Genomic DNA, 22,617 nt, shown 5'->3' with positions numbered 1-22,617 from the left:
TATCTTGAATGCTAAAACAGTGATAATGTCTTACATTTACCATTTTATAGAGGCCTCGTGATTAAAAATTATGACAACATTTTAAGATTTTAAGTATAGAAAATTAAAATAACATTACATTCCTTGGACTTTTTCCCAAGACACAACAACGATAACATAATAGTATTATAAGGAAAAGGAAGGCTTCGGCAAAAAAATGAGAACAAAGTTAATGTCCATGGTTGGATTTGAACACTATGAAATGGACAAAACCTTTCAGCCGGAGAAAGACACTTGGGCATGCAGAACATTTTTTTCAAAAGAAAAGTACATCTTATACTAGTAATGAAATGACGACAGTGCAGAATCTGGGTTTATTACACAGATAGCCCAGTGCAGCAAAAGGTGCAGCAATGCTGCTTACTTTTCTTAGACATAAAATGGTCCTGGCTTTTTCTAACAGGCCAGTTGGGGCCAAAACTTTTTAATTTTAAGCAAAATCACCCCATTTCAAGTGGTTCTACAGAATATACATGACTGACAGGATCCAAACTTATCCACCAGATTAAATGTTTGCTTTTTTGGTTGAAATCGCAAATTACAGTCTTCCATATCATGAACCAGAAGCATTTCAGAAAATTCTAGCCCAAGCTCTGCGAATAAAATAAAGTCTACTAGGTCTTGTCTTGTTATTTTAGGTCTCACGTGTTTTTAATAAAAGGAGCACAAAACAATCATGAAAGAACAATCGAATGCAAGGTAGTATTTACATCTGATCATATGTATTTGGGAGCAGAAGCCACGCTGTGCTTGCGACTCCACGGAAAATCGCAAGATGGCAATTGAGGGTTTCTTAATGTAAACAATACTGACTCTAGGCTCACAGAGAAACCTTCCATGACTTTAATCTCACTGATTCTTTTGCATTGCAAGTCAATGCTATATTTATGGATGCAGTCTGCAGACTCTTAAAATACAAAATTCCTCACTTGGAACTTAGCAGAAACTTTCTGTGTTCTTCTAAGCCTTCGGGTATGTTTTTGATCCATGTACTTAATTTTTTTTTTTAATAGCAGCAATCCAACTTAATGCAGCCCTGAAAATAAGTAGTCCTTTCCATGCCCACTCAGAACTAACTGCTGGCAGAACACTTGCATTTGCTTAAGTTTTTACTTTGGACTCAGATTTTTTAGAAAGGTGTTTTGATTGTCAATATTATCTTCCTTAGATCAAGTATGGTTGCTTCAACTCTGAAGATAACCAAGCTAGGGAAAGACCAAAAGATTTATTTTCTAAAGCTTCCTACAGATTTACAGGATCACATTCATCTGACTTTATTCCCAGTCCTGTTATCCTTGTAGAAGTTTGGTACATTAGATAAGGAGTATAAAAAAAAAAGTGTGTATAGCTATGCTACTTAAAACATGCAACAAAATTTGGGCAGGCATGCTTGTTAAGAGTCAATAAAAGTCTCTTGCATTTAAGAAAAAGATGCACGAAAACACTCAGACGTATTTCTGGCAATTGGATTCACTGGCACAACATAAAATAATGGTACTATACTGCACCAACATAACGGTGAAACGAGAATATTCTTCTAGGATCAGGTCTTTAAGGAATCCACGTTAGGTGATTAGATTCCCATATCTTAATAGGTTCTCAGCTACCAAAAGCCTTCTTCAAAAATATTTATGCTTTGATTTTCTCTTTTCTTCATTAACATAATGAAATATTTCTCTCTTTTTTTTTTTTTTTTCTGATTTTCCACCCCCACCCCTTTCTAGTGCCCAGCAACTCCAGGCCCCGATTTCTCTTCAACCTGCACTCTACAATTTGGCTTTCTGGTAACAGGGAGCCAGCGATTGTCTTCTGCTCATCTTCTTTGATTAAAACTCCTGATGGAGAATAACTGGTGTGACCACGGTGTTGCTTACCATCAATACACATGCTGGACAGCAGTCACTGCACCCCTCCCTTTGCTTGTTGGCCCCGTCTGGGCCATGCAGGTGGGGAGCACTTTCCATACACTTCCTTCACCAGTTAAAGGGAAACACACACACGCAAATCCCAGTGCAATATCAGGTTTTCGGGAAGAGAGGCTTCCCCCAAAGATGATCAGTCTATGTTTCCAAAGAGTCTCACGCTTCGTTACGGACGGTGAAACCTGACACAAGAAACAGAAACTCTGTGAGTCTGTGGTAGAGAAAACACAGTCGACAATCAGTAAACCAAATAAGGTGCCAGTAATGTTTATAAATTAAAGGCAGCTCTAGACATCCCCCAACTGCACTACTGTTATAAACCACTGTCGTAAAAGAATACTGTTAACAAATGTGAGGTTGGAAAGCAGAGACAGCCCCTATAGAAAATATTCTGGTTATACTGTCCAGGATACAGAGCAATCGATACACAAAACATCACTAATCTTGAGGGTCATGTTCTGACCTGTACCGAGCGGAGTGGGATGTTTCATAAAGGATTGGTTACACCTGGTTTATAGTTATAAAAGGAAACCATCAACAAATAGTCCCTCTTGGTTTAGCTTCAGCCTCCCATTGCCTCCCACTGAAGACTCCAAATCTACCTTCTTCGCCTGAAATTTCCAAATGCTCGCTGGCATTTCCATCCAAATGCTCCACTAAGCATGTCCACAGCACTTTTTAAAAAAGATTTTATTTACTTATTTGAGAGAGAGAGGGAGAAGCAGACTCCCCTGCTGAGCAGGGAGCCTGATGCAGGGCTCTATCCCAGGACCCTGGGATTATGACCTGAGCGAAGGCAGCCGCTTAACAGACAAGCCACCCAGGCGCCCCTGTACTTTCTTTCTTTCTTTCTTTTTTTTTTTTTTTAAAAGATTTTATTTATTTTTTAGAGACCGAGCGAGAGAGAAACAGCATGAGAGGGGAGAGGGTCAGAGGGAGAAGCAGGCTCCCGGCTCTCGGGGATCATGACCCAAGCCGAAGGCAGACGCTTAACCATCTGAGCCACCCAGGCGCCCTCTTTCTTGTTAAACAATCTACCCTTTAAAAGATTTTTAGTCTAGGACCCTCAGATTTGCAACTCATTTCTCTCCTACATCCTCCATATCCCACGAGACACTAAGTCTTGCCTTGTTTGCGGTCTTTGAATCCATTAAAGCTTTCCCATCTTTTGCTAGTGCTATTTGAACAGCACGTTCACATCCCTCCATGCAAGTTACTGAACATTCCTTGTGTTTTCGGAGCCCTGTGCTTTTTGCACATGCTATGTTTCATAATATTGCAATCCCCTCCCTTCATTTCCCATCTATGTTTTCATATTCAAGATCAAGGCCAAAAGTCATCTTCTCCAAAAAGCCTTATCTGATCTACTTCAGCCTATTTCTGTGATTCCACACTTACGCAACTCTGTTTAGTATTTCATTTGTCTTGTGTAATCTAATGTTCATTTGGCCTAATAAACCAGTCTCCTAATTCATTTCCCTGTTGCAGGCTCAGAGATTTGTCGATCAAATCAGTGCCACACGCTCTCACTAGCAATATCATCCTAGGCACTAATCTAATCATTCCAGTTCTTTGTTAATATCATTGCATTGTTCTCCTTTCCCTATGAAATAAAATTTAATTTCTTAGAGTAGTGACTGAGGCCTTTCAGAATGTGGCCCAAACCATGTTTCTAGCTGTATCTCCATTACTACTCCCAAAATACCCCAAGTTCCAATCATTTGTCCCCAAATGCTCTCCACTTTTGTGCTCTGTCCTTTACCCTACCTTCCTTCCCATCTCCACGTCCTGCAATCTCACTCTGTGAGTTCTCCAAACTCCGCTTTCCCCATTTCTCAGGAAAGCATTAATCGCTTTCTCTTCTGGGTTGCCGTAACACTTGGTTTATAATAGTTATTTATCATAGTCAGTATATGATCTTTGTGTAGGTGTGTCTACTCAGATCCTGAGGTGCTGAGGAAAGACCTGCTTTTAATTACTTTTATATACTCACAGAATATAATATCTGGCACATTGGACAACTTAAAAAAATGTTGCTGGATGGAATCAAAGCACTAAAAGATGAAAAATTAAAGGCATACGAACAGTTGAAACAAGCTTGGCTATAATTTGATAATTGGAGAAGCTCTATGATGGATGCATGGGGCTTGTTATATTACTTTTGAATGTTTGACTTTCCTTTTTTTTATAAAGATTTTATTTATTTATTTGAGACAGAATGAGAGAGAGAGAGAGAGAGAGAGAGAGCGAGCACATGAGAGGGGGGAGGGTCAGAAGAAGAAGCAAGCTCGCTGCCTAGCAGGGAGCCTGATGCGGGACTCAATCCAGGGACTCCAGGATCATGACCTGAGCCGAAGGCAGTCGCTTAACCAACTGAGCCACCCAGGCGCCCGAATGTTTGACTTTCCAAAACTCAAAATAAAAATAAGATATACCAACCTTACCAAAATAGCAAACTTGTGGTGATCAAAGTAGGGATGTATCCACTTCGAATTCAATTCCTAATGCTAGCCCTGGCCATAACCTTTGCTCTACATTTGTTAAATGGAGACAATGTTCTTGTTTCAGTCACCTGGGTGTTGTTTTTGCCCTCTGATCATGCAAAATCCTTATTCAATTCAGGCCCTTTGCACTAGCTCTTCCCTCTAAATGGGCTGGCCCCCCTTTGGAGGTGGAATGTTTTTCTCTCCACTGACAGTGCCTGATAGCTTCCTCTTGTCATTTAAATCGCAGGATAGGTTGTATTTCCCTAAAAGACCCCTCCCCATCCCTTCCAGAGCATCCTGTTACATTTTCTTGATAGTACTTAGCACAATCTGAAATTATCATGTTGATTGGTTTACTTGCTAATGGTTTGTCTCCCTCACTAGAACATAACCATGTGAGAGTAAGGGCTTTATCTGACATGTTCTAAATTCCCAGGGTCCAGAACAGAGTCTGACTCACTCTATGTGCTCAGTCAATACTGGCTGAATGCATAAACAACTGAATACATATATACTGGGGCACTTAGAAAGTTATTGATAACTTTCTATAAGTAATTCTTGTAACTGAAGAGTCCAATCATGAGACCCCCAATATTAACTACAATTAAATTTATACTAATCTACAATACAAGGACATTCCATCATGCTTTCTAGGAAGAGTCAACCATTACCTGAAGAAAAATACAGAAATTCTATGAAAGTATTTCAAAATAGTAATTGAAAACCTCTTAAATCAACCTTTTTATGTAAAATATAAAAAAGAGGCAGATAATAATAATGACAGATGAAATTACTACTGTTTACCATATGCCCAGCAGAAGTCCAAGTACTATACATATATTACCTAGTTCAATCCTCAAAACAATCCTAGGAGGCATCTACTCCAGTATCCCCTCCCCTCTGTACAGGTGTAGAAACAGACACAGGGATGCTAAGTCATGTGCCCAAAGCACAGAGCTGGTAAGGAGAGGCACCAGGCTCCAGACTCTATTCCTAACCTAGACCAGACTATGAGAACAAAACATGTCTTCACTCATACTTTCATTCAAAGAGTTTTCTTGGTTCCCTCTCGGCAGAATGCAAAGGAAAAGGTAATCAGTTAGATTTCTAAATCTGTCAGTTAGTTTTGATGAATTTTGACCAGAGAAAAGTCCTGTTCCAAATCCAAGGTTACACTTTTTTTTTTTTTTTTAAGATTTTATTTATTTATTTGAGAGAGAGAGAGAGTGAACAGGGACAGCAGGGAGAGGGGTAGACAGAGTGGGAGAGAGAGAATCCCAAGCATACTCTGCGCTGAGCGCGGAGCCTGATGTGGGGAGTTCATGACCTGACCTGAAATCAAGAGTCGGATGCTTAACTGACTGAGCCACCCAGGAGCTCCCTAGGCTATACTTTGATAGCTATAGTTTTCTCACTTTTGTCACAAAGGGAACTAGATGAGAATGGGCTCAGCACAAACTTTTTGCAATTACTAGAAAAGCAAGTCCAGTGATGTCCTTGTGGTTGCAATGAGCAGTATCACTTCTCTCCATGCAGGACACACAAGCACATGCCCCACAAAGGAAGCAGGAGCTCCGGGGACCCTGACAATACAGACAAATATACTGCACCTGCAGGGTCTTCCCACCCTGAGCTATCAAAGACCCCTCTTTGTTAGGTTCAGCTTTTCTAGGAATTAAATACAAATTCACCCAATTTAGCAATTATTTTAGCCCTCTCCTAATTTGCTGGGCTCTGTACAGCAAACATTCCACAATGACCTGATCTTCATTTGGCTCTGGATTCAGAGGACAAGCATAGGGAAACAAGACATGACAGGTTTGGTCTTCACACCAATAATGTTTATGAGATGAAGAAGTTAAGTTAATAAGTGAGCTGAGCAGCGAAAAGTGAGTAGTCAATGGAACGGAAGAGATTTAACACTTTCTAAAGCCCAGCATTTTCCTGGAAAGTGTCCTGCTTTTAACTTCCCAAAATTTGCCGGACACTATAAAGTTTTTTGTTTTTCCTGTAGGCACTATTTGCCCACGGATCCCACTAGAGAATGAATTCCACATTTGGATGTGTGGAGGATCACAGGCCTTCGGCACAGCTCCTAGGGCTGGCTAAGAGAAGAAGATGACCAACCAAGAGTGTGATTGCAACAATATGCTGACAAAGCCAGGGGGTCAGAAATGTAACCCTCTCTTCATATGGACTGCCAGACCTGGTTTAGAAAACAAACAACAACAACAAAATAAACCAAAAAGCCACCTCATATATTTTCTTGCACTATCCAATCACAAAAAGACATTTATATCCTGTTTAAATTAGGCATCTTTTCTTCAAATTCAGCTCAGAGGTACTGAAAATGCAAATTGTTCTTACATTTGTTACTACTCAGTGGTTTGCATTCATTTTGAAATATGAGAAGTTCAGCTTTACCTCCTGAGAAGTTAGCCCGACAGAATGACAGTTTGGCTTCAGGCTTCCAGTTGATGGAGCAATAAACAGAGCAATAAATAGATTTATTGTGCCCCAAGGATACTGAAACTTTTCATCCACTCTTTTTTTTGGAACTCTCCCGAGACTCAAATTTGAAGTTACCTATATTTTCTTCTTATTATTAAAACTGGAATACATCTTTTTTATTTTCATACTGTTGAGAGGAAGTGAATGGGGGCGGAGCTATTTTTAAGTCATGGAATTCAGGTAAAGATCATTGTTTTCCATAAAGATGATTCCTCCACAAATTACCATACAAAAACATACTCACCTTCCTGTAAAATCATTCAAATAATAGAACATGGAAAATTACTCACAAATGTAAAATGTTACTTTCTTATACTTCCCTGCTTGATAGATACAGAAATCCTGAATAATTCATTTCTCCTTTATTTGAAAGGGTTTTATCATCAAGGCATATACACGTTAAATGAGCAGGTTCTCCTAAACCAGGCTCCTAGTTTTACCTGAGAAGCCAGACCACAAGGTGCCCGGGCTTTTATGATTCCAAATACTGAGCCATATGCTTTCAACGCTGGTGGTTAAAGCAGCATTTTGCAACTTTTTCAAGTTTCTGTCCAGGTACATGGAGCACCCATGGAAGACAGCAGCCTTGCAGAAGAAGCCTTCTCATTCCTCTGTGGAGCACCCCTTATTTTTCATTGAGGTCCCACATGTAATTCCTGCCATGTCACATTTTTTTAAAAGATTTTATTTATTTAGCAGAGAGAGAGAGAAAGAGAGAGCAGGACCATGGGGTGGGGGAGGGGCAGAGGGAAAGAGAAGCAGGCTCCCCACTGAGCAGAGAGCCTGGGATCTTGACCAGAGCCAAAGGCAGAGGCTTAACCTACTGAGCCACCCAGGTGCCCCCCATGTCACATTTTCATAAGCATATCTAGAAGCTGAAAAGCAGTTTCACTGTAAATCTACATAGGACAGTAATCACTCAAGATGGTACAGAACGAGATAATTACTTTAAATACACACATCCACACACATATCTCAACCACATTAAAAAGGTTGGAGTAGAGAAAAAAAACCCCAAAACAATAACGCCATTCTATAAGAAACTGTTAAGAGCTTTTGAATGTTATTTTCCAATTTTTTCCTGTGCATCTGAATTTTAGATAAAACATACCATTGCTATTTGTAGCTTTATCAGTATCCTGGTTTTTCCACCTAACAATATGCCAGTGATCTCTTGAGACCCACTTTGAGTCTAAGAGCATCAATTTAATGATTCTTTGCTTAATATAACAAGTAAATAATTAATAACCTAATAAAATTATAAACATGAAAGTAGTACACTGCACACTCTAAAAATATTCTTATTTACAAATTCAAAGTTTACTTTTATAAAAGTAATATTCTCTCTTGATTATAAATCTAACCCATGTGGACACTTAAAAAAATTCTGGAAAACAGAGAATATCCTGAAGATTACAATGACCCATAATCTTACCACTCAGCTATAAACATTTTAAAATTTAGTTTTTAAGGGGTGCCTGGGTGGCTCGGTCAGTTAAGGGTCTGTCTTCAGCTCAGGTCATGATCCCGGGGACCTGGGATCAAGCCCCGCATCGGGCTCCCTGCTCTGTGGGGAGCCTGCTTCTCCCTCTCCCTCTGCCTGCCGCTCCCCCTGCTTGTGCTCTCTCTCTCTGTTAAATAAACAAATAAAACCTTTAAAAATAAATAAATAAATAAGTAAATAAGTAAATAAAATTTAGTTTTTAAGTAAAATTTGACCTTTCATACAATTTGTCTTCGTAATTTAGAGAATCATTTTAAATTGTAGAAATGCCCTTTACTATGAAAAGGAGTGGCTTTATTTTGCCATGGTGGTCTCCTTCCAGAATGCAATAATCCTATTAAATAATACATTGCCCTTCAAATGGTCTTTTGGGCTTTGAACAGTGGGCTGGGTGGGCAGCTGTTGGTGGCAGAAAACACAGGATGTGGCCAGATGAGCAGTGAGTGTTCTAAGAAGCCGAGATTAGAGCTTGGTACCTCTCAGGCCACAGGATGAAGTCTCATAGGCACCACTAGTCCTCTTGTTACATGGCCCCAGAATGCACTGCAATGCCAGACAGCTATCTAAAAGATACTGGGAGAAACCAGGGCAATTAGATGAAAGGGTGGATCACTATAATTCTTTACTGTGGGGCAGATCAAACATGTCACAGAATGTATTCCATGATGGAGGTTTCAGAGGTGTTTTCTGGGTACACCAATAACAAGAATGTCACAATTAATTTTAGTCCTGGCACATTATTCAAGAAAAGCTACCAGGATGGGATCCTCATTTACAGAACGAGAACTCAGGGAATGGATCCTTTATTTTTCTTTTAAATATTTGTTTTTGGTAATAAATTCTTGTATTTCAAAAATTCAGAGTGGAAAGCCTTCTCATGCCTGCCCCTACCCACCAGTTCTCCTTCCCAGAGGCAACCAATGTTATCAGCTTTTTGTGAATCTCTCCAGAGATACAGACTCAAGGGAAGATCTATATGGGAATGGATCCTTCTGGTGTTGACTGATACATCACTGTGTGGAAGATAATCTCTGGATAAAGAGGTGCCTGGGCAGAGGGCGCAGGGCTGCCTTTCTATTAACCACTCTAAATCCCACAGGGAGTTAATAGATTTAGGTTTTGAATGGCAGGTTTACTTGATATAAGGAGATAATGTCTGGCACTAATAAGAAGAGCTAATAAGTGAGCTGCTCTCTATCTAGATTGCATTTAAAGGGCTAGGTAATGATCCACAGCCTGTATGTTCCCTCCAAGGGTGGCTGGTGCTAAGAGCAACACTATCTTCTCCATAAGCAATTTTCTAAATGTAAAACATTATCATATTTTGGTATTATTTTGATTATACTCAGCAGTGTTTACCAAACCTTTATCCTCTTAAAAGAAATACTGAAAACAATTTGAAAATCGTAAGCATGATTTTTGTAAGTCTTAGAGCCAAAAGATCTCTCTATTGGAATGAAACTCTAATGATGTAATACAAATTAATGGAAAAATAGCAGCAGACATTGGCTTTGCTGCCAGGTTTTAAAGAGTACTTAAGCAAGGCATATTTATCTTAGTGACATGAATATTTAATTTTTCCTTATCTGGATAGACATTTTAGAGAGTGTCAATCAATATATTTTTTGGAAAACTTTTAAAGCTTACCCTTGTTACAAAAAAAAAACAAAGCCTATAATTTTCTCTTGAAATGCAGCTCATCCCTATTTACATCTATTAATATTTACTTAAACAATAAAGATATCAATAGGCTTTTATAGTATACAACAAGTATACTCTAAATTTCTGTAGGTGAGTAAATACAGAAAAAACAGCCAATGGCATTTTGAAGGTGAAAAAATACCCTATCAGATACAAAAACACACTACAAATGTTTTTTTTTTTTTGACAGAGAGATAGAGTACAAGCAGGGGGGAGCAGCAGGCAGAGGGAGAGGGAGAAGCAGGCTCCCCACAGAGCAGGGAGCCCAATGCGGGGCTCAATCCCAGGACCCTGGGATCATGATCTGAGCTGAAGGCAGATGCTTAACTGGCTGAGCCACCCAGGCGCCCCTACAAATCTATTCTAATTAAACAGGGTGACACAGCGCAAAGATAGGCAACAGATCACTAGAGCATAATAAAGAATCCAGGAACTAATCCATGTGTATATGAGAAGAATTTCATATCAAGGGGGAAGTAATTGGGGCAACTGACTACTGACTTATTTATTTATTTTTGTTTCAAGTTTTTATTTAAATTCTAGTTAGTTAACATGTAGTGTAATATTGGTTCCAGGAGTAGAATTTAGTGATTCATCGCTCGCTCATCATAACATGTGCCCTCCTTGATGCCCATCCCCCATCTAGCCGATCCCCCACCCACCTCCTTCCATCAACTCTCAGTTGGTTCTCTACAGTTAAGAGTCTTAAGTTTTGCCTCCCTCTCTCTTTTCTCCCCTTCCCCTATGTTCATCTGTTTTGTTTCTTAAATTCCACATATGAGTGAAATCACATGGTATTTGTCTTTCTCTAACTGACTTGTTTTGTTTAGCATAGTACACTCTAGCTCCATCCATGTGATTGCAAATGGCAAGATTTCATTCTTTTTGATGGCTGAGTAATATTCCATTGTATACATATGCCACATCTTCTTTATCCATTCATCCTAACTACTGATTTAGAACAAAGTAAAGTTAGTTTACTCTCTTAAATCACCCACACAAATAAAACGCCCAATGGATACAAGATCTAAGTGTTAGAAAAAAAAGCATATATAAAAACTGAAGATGACAGATTTATAATCTTGGTCTTCCTCCATAAGACACAAAACAATGAAGTAAATGTAACAATACAGACACATTTAAATGTGCAAAACTTTAAACAAAAGACCATAAAAAAAAGTTAAAACGTTAAGAAAAAATTGAGGAAAAGTATGGTGACATATGTAATAAAGAGCCAATATCCACAATATCTAAGGAGTTTTTACTAATCCATATGAAAAAGACAACCAAAAGAAAACAGGTCAAAGTAAATCAAAAATGAAAAATAAATGGTCAATAAAGATATGTAAAGATGCTCAACCTTACAGAAATCAATGTTTATTCTTTAAACTATAGACCCCTCACCACCACCACCATCACCATCCTGCCCCACCAGTGCTGATGAGGGTGATACACTAGGCATGCTCATAAACTACAAGTTTTAGAATAGCATCTTTCAAAATGTAAAAAATATATATATCCAGTGCCCTGGCAAATCCACTCATGTTACTAGTACAGAAATACTGGCATGTGTGCACAAAGCTATATATATATATTTTAATGATATTTTTTAAAAAGATTTTATTTATTTATTTGACAGAGAAAGAGAGAGCACAAGCAGGGGAACGGCAGGAAGAGGGAGAAGCAGGCTTCCCGCTGAGCAGGGAGCCCGATGTGGGGCTCGATCCCAGCACCCTGGGATCATGACCTGAGCTGAAGGCAGACGCTTAACCAACTGAGCCACCCAAGTGCCCCCACAAAGATATATTTATAAAGAAAGTCAAGTCATTGTTTTACTAATGAAACACTGAAAATTCCATAACATCCATCAATAGAATAATTGTTCAATAACTTACGGTACATTATCTACAAAATGCCATAAAGTCATTCAAATGAAAGATATACACTAATATGGAAAGATCTTCTAGATGCTGTTTTATGTGTGACTCAGAGGGAGGACATAAAGGCATATATGCACATAGATGTAGATCATATATATACACCTACATGTTTGCAAATACACAGAAAAATGTCTAGAAGGATCTACACCAAACTTTTACCAGTGATTACCTGTGAGAATAGGAATGAAGTTGAGGAAGGAGGGAGTGAAGAGAGTTTTCATTTTTATTTGATGGATTTTTGTACTGTTTGAATGCTTAATTAGAATATATTGTTTGTGCCCATAACAAATATAGATGCAAAAAATAAATGACCTTTACTCTCCTTGCAACCTTTTTTTTTCCTTGTTCATAGCAAATAACAGAAGAGAAAGAACCTCTTTCAGTATAAATGTTTATTTTTCATAAGCTGGGAACTTCCATAGAAATGCATTTTAAAAATTTGATTATTTTCTATTTTAGTTTAGTCTTCATATAATGTTATCAAATGATAATTAGGTAATCAGATACTATGATTTCTAGGAAAACTATGCAGAAGTCAAACGATCCTGAATGATAAAGAGTAGGTTGAGCATAGTCACTATATCTCAGGGGTCAGGACTCAAAGGCACAAACACGTGTATGCGATCTTTCCAGTTACCCAGAGGTCCCGGCCAACTTGATGTCACCGTAAATTTTCAGCCACCTTATTTTGATCAACTTTACTGGAGACGTATGACCACAGGTGTCAAATATCAGCATGAACTTTCCCTGACCCCACAAGTGGAAGGGAGAAAAGGAGGGGACAATAGGTCTGGCTTGATCTGGGCATGTGACTGGTCCAAGAGTCGATCAGGATAGGATGCAGCCCTCAAACAGAGAAAAATCCTATACATCCAGATGGCTAAAAGCCCTGAATACATTTACAAATAAACATGATATAGGAAGAACCAAAACAAATACAACTCCCCTAGAAGAAAGGGGAATTTCTTCTGCAAACCAGACATTATCATAGGAGCAAAAGCTTTGGAGCAAGGAGGTCCCTACCAACGTTAGCGGAGGGATTTGCTATTAAATTATGAAGTTATAGCATTACTTCCTTTATCACAGGACATGCTCTCAGCATGGACCACCACCACCAACAGGAACCACTGCAGAAAGAATAGCACTATAATGTATGCCTGTCTTGCAGAGGCTGTTTTGAGCCTAGGGAATCAGTGTTTGCTTTCCAGAAAGACCTACTGTGGTCTTCTTCATGTAATCATCTGTCTTGGTATGTTTTTTAACAATTCAGTATTTCAAGATTTAACTGGCATGCAAATTCTTAGGAACATACATGTTATAAAAAAGCAAAGCACATAAACCCGTTAGAGAGAAATAAACAGAACACCTGTGAGGGGGAGGGTGGTGGTCAGACTACATGATCACACAGGTCTCTTCTGGTTTTAGCAGAAGAATAAACTGAACCCCAAGGGTACTGGGAGGAAAAAGGGTAGGATTACCGTAGCCTTCCAGAGCAGCAGTAAAAATTAGATTCCTAGTCTAAGTTAGGTCTTCTGAAAATTGAGTTATCTTCTCTAAGTTATGTCTACTGTGAGCCCAAAGCAGACACACAGGTGCTCATAGTGGCTTTCACCAGCATCTGTTCTGGGCATAAAACTTCAACTGAGTCTCTTCAAGAGCAGAATAAATGATTCTAATCCTTGTCTCCTGGCCCAGAAAATAAGACTAAGAAAGAAACCAGAACATAGCCCTTTGGAATGATTCAGACTTCTGTGAAAGGAAAAAAAAAAAACAACACTTAATTTTAGAAATGTTCATTAGATGGTGTTATGCTCATCTGTTTTAAAAAAAATTTTTTTAACTGTGGTAAAGTACACATAACAAAATATGCCGAACTGCATCTTGCCCACCTACCTTGTAAACTGTCGACTCTCTTCATGAACTTCCATTTCTGTGCTTTTAAATTCATTTAGTTCTTTCCTTATAGCTGCCTGCATAGGAAAAAAATAGATAAACAGAAATGTTACTTAGGTCACGTAATTCCTCAGCATATACAGCATCAACAAAGCAGACATTCTTTTAAAAAATGTCTTGCCAAAAGAGATTCCTAATTTCTACTAGGTAAAGGTAAGATAAATGTAAGATCATACTAAAACCAGGGAAGATTTCCTTCACGTGTCATGATGAGGAGGAGAGGAAGAAGGCCTTTGCTAAACTCATCCTGGGGCCTGGTCTGAGTCACATGCATCCCCCACCCTTGATGACCACAAGGATAGTTGAGGTCATGAGATTTTCTGAGAAACAATGTCATTTTCCTATGAAAGTTCTACAGTTCATACCACCCACCGCAACATGGCTTTGACTAGGTGCCATGGAACTACTGAGAAGGCAGCTGCTTATTTATTCTTTAATATTTAAAGTTCAGACAGTCAGAATGAAAAATTTCAGCACAGCACTTAAAGCCATTCAAAGAAAATGTGTTAATTGAATGTGATGACTATTACCACGTAACAAACATATCACCTATGTCATGTAGATGTTGGGGTCTGAAGAGATGCTTCTGTCCCTCAGCTTGAAAAACTGAGATGTTATGATGTTATGATGATCAGTACGATTGTGACCAACAATTCTTTCATTGTTCTTTTTTTTTTTTTTTTAAAGATTTTATTTACTTACCTGACAGAGACACAGCGAGAGAGGGAACACAAGCAGGGGGAGTGGGAGAGGGAGAAGCAGGCTTCCCGCTGAGCAGGGAGCCCGATGCGGGGCTCGATCCCAGAACCCTGGGATCATGACCTGAGCCCAAGGCAGATGCCCAACGATTGAGCCACCCAGGTGCCCCATCTTTCATTGTTATTTATAGAGTCTACTATGTACAAGAAGAGAATGTCACTGAAGGAGACTCAAAGACAAATAAAGGCAAAGTCCTTATTCTCAATAGTAGGTTGGCTACCAATCTAGGAGTCTGCAAAAGTCAATGGAAGCATTCTTTTAGAATCAATTGAGATATAGAATCTGCAAAAAAAGAGTATGGTATAGTTTATTTTTAATGGTAAACTGGGTGCTACACATCCCTTACATTAGTAACATTGACAATTCATTTATGACCATATATACATGCATTTTTCCTGAGAAAGTCAGTTCAAGATTTTTGGGCATATCCCAGATGTTCATCTGCAACGTGACTCTGTCACTCCCTCATCAAGAGGTGGACTCTCTCTCTCCAGCCTTGGATCTGCATGAGTCCTGCCACTGCTTTAAAAAACAGAACACAGCAGAGGTGAGGTTGTGCCAGTCTGGGATGCAGCCCTTAAGTGGCCTGGCATCTTTTGTTTCCTTCTTCCTGGAAGTCAGCCGCCATGTAAAAAATGTGACTACCCTCAGGAAACCACACTGAGAAAGCCAAGGTACAGGAAGAGGCCTGGGAGGATGAGAGGCCATGGGGATGGAGAGAGAGGCCAAAGAGCAACAAGGCACAGATGTGACTATGAAGGAGCCAACTTGGAAGTGGCGAGCAAAGTAAGATGGTTAACTCACTAAGGAGTTGATAACCCAAACACCTATCACCTTACAAATGATAAAATGCAGGCCTTGAGAGATCAAGTCCCTTGCTAGACATCAAATGGGTGTTAGGGACAAAGATGGAGCTCATATACATAGGCCTTCTTACTTCAAGTCCCACAGTATTTCCACTGAAATGAGCTTCAGGGCCTAAGCTATCCAGATAATTGCCTCAGATCTCCAGGTTGTGTGTGCTGGTTTGTAATTAGGAATAATGAGTCAGTTATAAGCAATGAATGCGATGTGAAATTATAAGGACTGGCTGTCTGAAAATACATATCATTAAGATGTGACTACAGGTAATTAAAGAAATGCAATACTCCTTTTAAAAATTCACTGCAAAACTACCACAATTTTATTCCAAAGAGTTGCGTCCTCTTACTATTTAAAGAGAAGGTTTCCTGGGGTACCTGGGTGGCTCAATCTGTTAAGCGCCTATTAGACTCAGGTCATGATCCCAGGGTCGTGAGATGGAACCTCATGTCCAGCTCCCCACTCAGCGGGGAGCCTGCTTCTCCCTCTCCCTCTGCCCCTCCCCCCCTCATGTTCTCTCTCGAAAGCTCTGCTCTCTAATAAATAAATAAAAAACCTTTTAAAAAAATAAATAAAGAGGTTTCCTGAGAGGAAAAGAGTAATTAAAGACCCTTCATGTTCAGAAAATACGGTACAATAATCTTAACTCCCTTCTATGCAGATGAGACCAGAGTTTAGGCCTAAGGACTCTTCCCATAAATGTAAATGGGACTGATTCCTTAGAAAGATATGGGATAGAGAGAGCTAGGCTGCTGTGGTGAGATTGGTTGGAGCCTAAATGGTGCTGAGCTGGACCAACACAGGGTAGTCACTGAGCAGACACCAGGTATTTCTTTCTTTTCTTTTTTTTAAAAAGTTATTTATTTGAGAGAGAGCGAGCACACACAAGCATGTGTGAGTGGGAGGAGGGGCAGAGGGAGAATCTCAAGCAGATTCTCCAATGTGTGGAGCCGAACTCAGGGCTCAATCTCATGACCCTGAGATCATGACCTAAGCCAAAACCGAGAGTTGGATGCTTAAGCGACTGAGTCACCCAGGTGCCCCAGAAACCAGGTATTTCTAAGATTCAAATAAAACAAATCCCCTGAGACCAAATACACAGCATTTTTTGGTACCATGAGAATAATAGAGAGGAAAGAGGAAAGAAAAATGACTGAAACGAAGTTTAAAATTGACTAGTGATAACTGGTGTCAGAAGGTCTGCTTAATCTCTTCTAGTCAGCTCAGGGATCACCCTGGCCAGAAGCAATAGGTGATTTGTTGAAAATATGGACCCTGCTGCCTTCTCAAATAACATGAGCTGTGAGGCCAAGATTAACTAGAGTTCCCCTCATTTGATGTTTTTTGCTTATTTCTTTGATAAAAATCTGATATGGAACAAGGAGGGAATTTTTTTAAGATTTTATTTTTTTGAGAGAGAGAGAGCACGAGCAGCGGGGGTTGGGGGGAACTGAGCAGGGAGCCTGACGCGGGGCTTGATCCCAGGACCCGGAGATCATGAACTGAGCCTAAGGGAGACACTTAACCGACTGAGCCACCCAGGCGCCCCTGGAGGGAACTTCATGACTACTCATCAAGCTCTATGCCATGAGTATTCAAGTGTACTCTTCTTTGCTGCAGGACAACCAGGAACAGGCCAAGAATGTCTCTGCATAGAATTAAAATCTGTCTTTCCTGCAACCTGTTTAGACAGTGCATTCCTGGAAGGGTAGTATGTTCATCTTTATGTCCCCAGTATGTAAGACAGTTCTTAATATATTAATAAGTAATTACTGAGTAACATCTTGGACAAATCCATGTATCATCTGAATTTTCAATTATCTTTCACTAGATAATTTTAGACTAGATTGTAAACTGAGGCTTCACTGCATAGTGAAAATGTCACCAATGGGGAACAAAGCTTAGATTATTAAGCCTGCCCATGAATGTAACACTGATAAGCGCTACCATTTATTAATGAGCTGGAACTTTATGGATACACTACCTAATTCCCAAGATGGATATAATTGGCTCTCCTAGTGAGGAAACTGGACTTAAATGACTTGCCAAAGTCAAACATCTTCCAAGTGGCCAAGTCAGGAATCAAACCTTCAGGTGCCCAGCTCCAAAGCCTGCCCTCCCATCTCCACCATGGATGGAGCTTCCAGAGCCTACCCTGGGAGATGGCAACTACCAGGTGAGCCTCAGTCTTCAGGCCAAGTTGATGGCCTTCTTTGGCTCTGCCTGTCCCGTCATCTTAGGGCTCATTTATCTACTTCAGCACAGATATAGACAGATGCTCTATCTTACTGTTTATGTATCTGTTTCTAGTGCTCTACTCAAACACATATATTCTAAAATTAAAAATGGTATCTCAAAGGTGAATTAAGCTCAATCAAATTCACAATTAATGGGGGGGAGACAAAAAAATTCACAATTAATAAGGCATTTCTCCCACCATTTCTCTTTCCTAATTTGAGCAATTTAATAAGACTGCCAGATTTATGAGATTCCCTACAGTGTTTTCATAGCATGGGCATTGACTGGTTATTGACTGCCTCCTGATTTCTTCTCTTTATACTTGAATTGCAAAGATTTTTTTAAATGCAAAGTAGTATCTTAGTGGGGCTAAGACTTAGTACTAAGAAAAGAGAAAGAAGGGATGGTGCCTTTAGGAGGCAGGAAGTTCAGTGTTTATTTTGATAGCAGAGGTGGAAATACTTAGTTCCAATATTTTTTTTTCTTTAAATGGGATATACAGTTCAAAAGTTATAAAAAGTAAAACTCTTTTTTAACCTGAAAGTTAAATTACAGATTTTTACACTTAATTGGCATAAAATATATTACTTATAGAATAAAATATACACTCATTGAATAAAATACATTACCTTTAACCTGATCATTACACATTACGAAGTGTTTTACAGTAAAAAGTAACAGAAATCCAGAAATGTTTGTTATAATAATGATGATTAGCATGTATTATTTTCATACTAAAATAAAAAAATACACTAAGACCATTAATAGTTTTAGTATCTTTGGGCAAAGAGTAACATTTCACTATACTCCTTTTTTAACTTCTAGAGAAAACAAGTAACTTTACTTTTTTCAGCATTAGGTAGAAAATAATATGCATTAATGTGCATTAATATACATTTACATGCATTAAATAATACACAATAATATGCATTAATGCATTAATATGCATTCATTGTTCTTTTTATATTTTTGAATATTCTGATTTTTACCAACAAACATGAGACACTTGTATATGCACAATGTACTTACATTAACAGCATTTTAAATTGTTGCATTTTTTCCTATCTTCTATCTTTAAAGTGTACATTTTTTTAAGCTAAAAGAAATTATTCTTATTTTTTTTTTTGAGGAAAAAAATTTTACAATATAATTCCAGTTCTAAAAATGCTGTCCTTTAGACTTTCACAAGTGTCAGGAGAAATGGGAGAGACAATGTCATAGGGTACAAATATCTGAGCCTCAGATGTGAGGAGGGAGGGATTCTGGCTGCGCTCTGGGGCTCAGAGTTTGCTCTGCATGGGAGATGCTAGTCATGTGCCTTTAAAGTGCTCTTGAACAGACAGGAGGCCTGCAGAAGAGAAACTGACCAAGCAGATCTCCCCTGCAGCTTAGAAGTCCAGCAGAAAGGGGGGGCGGAGCAAGATGGCGGAGGAGTAAGAGACCGGGATTTTGTCTCCTCTCAGGAATTCAGCTGAATAGGGATCAAACCATTCTGAACACCTACAAACTCAACAGGAGATCGAAGAAAAGAAGAGCAACAACTCTCTCATCAGAAAAGCGACCACTTTCTGGAAGGTAGGACGTGCAGAGAAGTGAATCCGAGGCGATATTCGGGAGGAGAGACGGCGGGGGAGGGGCCTCCGTTGGCCGCTTCTGGCAAGTGATAGAGCCGCGGAGCACAAAATCGGAACTTTTAAAAGTCTGCTCCGCTGAGGGACGTCACTGTGGTGGCTAAGCGGGGGGTGGAACCCTCCGGGACAGTGTGGTCTCAGGACCCTCGGGGTCACAGAAAGACCGGGGGTGCCTGAGTGTGGCAGAGCTCCCAGGTATCGGAGCAGGGAAGCCGGCTGCAGAGACGGAGCCGAGGCGCGGGCTCTCAGCTCGGGGTTGCCATACACCGTGATCCGCGGCACAGTCGGGACACTGCTCCTCAAGCAGGGACCCAAAAAGCGGCAGATCCGGGGAGACTCACCTTCCTCCCCCGGGACGAGATGCGCGGGAGTGCACCGCAGGGATCTGCTGGGTTTGGAGACTCCACCCGGGGTTTGGTGCCAGAGATAGAGGCGCACGGTCACAGGCCGGGTGAGCACGGAGTGCGGCTGGAGACCGGGGAGACGGGAGTGACTGACGGCTTTTCTCTGGGGGTCCCTGAGGAGCGGGGCCCTGAGTTCTCGGCTCCTCCGGGACGGAGATTGGGAGGCCGCCATTTTCACTCTCCGCCTCCAAAGCTGTATGGAAAGCTCGCAGGGAACAACAGCCCCGGAGAGCAAACCCGAGCAGATTACTTAGCCGGGAGGGGGCAAGGGCGGGGCAATTCCGCCTCCGGCAGAGACATTTAGAAACCACGGCAACAGGCCCCTCCCCAGAAGATCGGCGAGAACAGCCAGCCAAGGCCAAGTTTACCGATCAATGAGAACGGCAGAACGCCAGCGCTAGGGGACTACTGCACATAGAATTCATGGCTTTTTTACCATGATTCTTTAGTCTTTCAAAGTTAATTTTTTTTAACTGTCTTTTTTTCTTTTTTTTGAATTTTTCTTTTTCCCTTTTTCGACCAACATCTTATCAATCCCTTTTTTTAAAAAACATTTTTATTTTTCATTTTTAGAGTCATATTCTATCCCTTCATAGTAGTTACCCGTATTTTTGGCATATATATATAAGTTGTTCTCTCTTTAAAATTTTGAGATAGTTTCTTCTAACAGATTAAAATATACCCTAAATCTCTAGTATATGGTGTTTTCTACTCCCCTGCCTGATCACATTCTCTCCCTTTTTTTTCTTTTCTCTTTTTTTAAATCCTCTTCTTTTTGCAAACAACTTCTTATCAATTCCTTTTATAAAATTTTTTATAATTTCCATCTTTACACTCATATTCCATCCCTTCATCATATCAACCCTTATTTTTGTACATATATAAGTTTTTCTTTCTTTAAAATTTTGGGAGGCACTTTCTTCTAAAAGACCAAAATACACCCCAAATCTAGTGTGTGGCACTGATCTATATACCAGCCTGATCATATTTGATCACATTCTGGTTTTTTTTGTTGTTGTTGTTTTGTTTTGTTTGTTTTTATCTTTATCTTTTTCTTTTTTTTTCTTTTTCTTTTTTCTCTCTTTCTGTTTCTTATTCCACTGCTTCAGGTCTTTTCTGATTTGTTTAGAGTATATTTTCTGGGGACGTTGTTACTCTGCTAGCATTTTGTTCTCTCATTAATCTATTCTCCTCTGCACAAAATGACAAGACGGAAAAAGTCACCTCAACAAAAAGAACAAGAGTACCAACTGCCAGGGACCTACTCAATACGGACATTAGTACGATGTCAGATCTAGAGTTCAGAATCATCACTTTAAAGATACTAGCTGGGCTTGAAAAAAATATGGAAGTTATTAGAGAAACCCTTTCTGGAGAAGGAAAAGAACTAAAATCTAACCAAGTAGAAATCAAAAAGGCTATTAATGAGGTGCAATAAAAAATGGGGGCGCTAACTGCTAGGATAAATGAGGCAGAAGAGAGAATCAGTAATATAGAAGACCAAATGATGGAAAATAAAGAAGCTGAGAAAAAGAGAGATAAACAACTACTGGATCACAAGGGCAGAATTCGAGAGATAAGCGATACCATAAGACGAAACAACATTAGAATAATTGGGATCCCAGAAGAAGTAGAAAGAGAGAGAGGGGCAGAAGGTATAATGGAGCAAATTATAGCAGAATTTGGGGAAGGAAACAGGCATCAAAATCCAGGAAGCACAGAGAACCCCTCTCAAAATCAATAAAAATAGGTCAACACCCCGACATCTAATAGTAAAACTTACGAGTCTCATAGACAAAGAGAAAATCCTGAAAGCAGCTAGGGACAAGAGATATGTAACCTACAATGGTAGAAACATTAGACTGGCAACAGACCTATCCACAGAGACCTGGCAGGCCAGAAAGGACTGGCAGGATATATTCAGAGCACTAAATGAGAAAAATAGGCAGCCAAGAATACTATATCCAGCTAGGCTGTCATTGAAAATTGAAGGAGAGATAAAAAGCTTCCAGGACAAACAAAAACTAAAGGAATTTGCAAACACAAAACCAGCCCTACAAGAAATCTTGAAAGGGGTCCTCTAAGCAAAGAGAGACCCTAAAAGCAACATAGACCAGAAAGGAACACAGACAATATACGGTAACAGTCACCTTACAGGCAATACAATGGCACTAAATTCCTATCTTTCAATAGTTACCCTGAATGTAAATGGGCTAAATGCCCCAATCAAAAGACACAGGCTATCAGACTGGATTAAAAAACAAGACCCATCGATATGCTGTCTGCAAGAGACTCATTTTAGAACCAAAGACACCCCCAGATTGAAAGTGAGGGGGTGGAAAACCATTTACCATGCTAATGGACAACAAAAGAAAGCTGGGGTGGCAATCCTTATATCAGACAAATTAGATTTTAAACCAAAGACTGTAATAAGACATGAGGAAGGACATTATATCCTACTTAAAGGGTCTATCCAACAAGAAGATCTAACAATTGTAAATATCTATGCCCCTAACATGGGAGCAGCCAATTATATAAGGCAATTAATAACAAAAGCAAAGAAACACATTGACAACAATACAATAATAGTGGGGGACTTTAACACCCCCCTCACTGAAATGGACAGATCGTCTAAGTAAAAGATCAACAAGGAAATAAAGACCTTAAA

The 22,617-nt window shown here is 39.7% G+C and overlaps 1 protein-coding gene and 1 long non-coding RNA gene across 3 annotated transcripts in view; both read right to left on the bottom strand.

Annotated features, from left to right (window-relative positions):
* Positions 1-445: 445 nt before the first annotated feature.
* On the bottom strand, positions 446-10,110 carry LOC118000959. Its single transcript, XR_004676590.1, has 2 exons — positions 8,939-10,110; positions 446-2,143 (listed from the first exon to the last, which is right to left on the bottom strand). It is a non-coding gene; the product is annotated as an uncharacterized LOC118000959 (long non-coding RNA).
* A 3,882-nt stretch (positions 10,111-13,992) lies between these two features.
* The window catches only part of PHACTR2 (phosphatase and actin regulator 2), a 114,882-nt gene continuing 106,257 nt past the window's right edge, over positions 13,993-22,617 (bottom strand). For both annotated transcript variants that reach the window (XM_034990868.1, XM_034990869.1), the window contains one exon: positions 13,993-14,073. In XM_034990868.1, coding sequence (XP_034846759.1) covers positions 13,993-14,073 — 81 coding nt within the window. The remainder of the gene's footprint in view (positions 14,074-22,617) is intronic.

The sequence above is a fragment of the Mirounga leonina genome, unplaced genomic scaffold, assembly GCF_011800145.1.
Source record: "Mirounga leonina isolate KUSES-001 unplaced genomic scaffold, KU_Mleo_1.0 Mir_53, whole genome shotgun sequence".
Classification (NCBI taxonomy): Eukaryota; Metazoa; Chordata; class Mammalia; order Carnivora; family Phocidae; genus Mirounga; species Mirounga leonina.
This window is presented reverse-complemented; position numbering and strand designations above follow the sequence as displayed.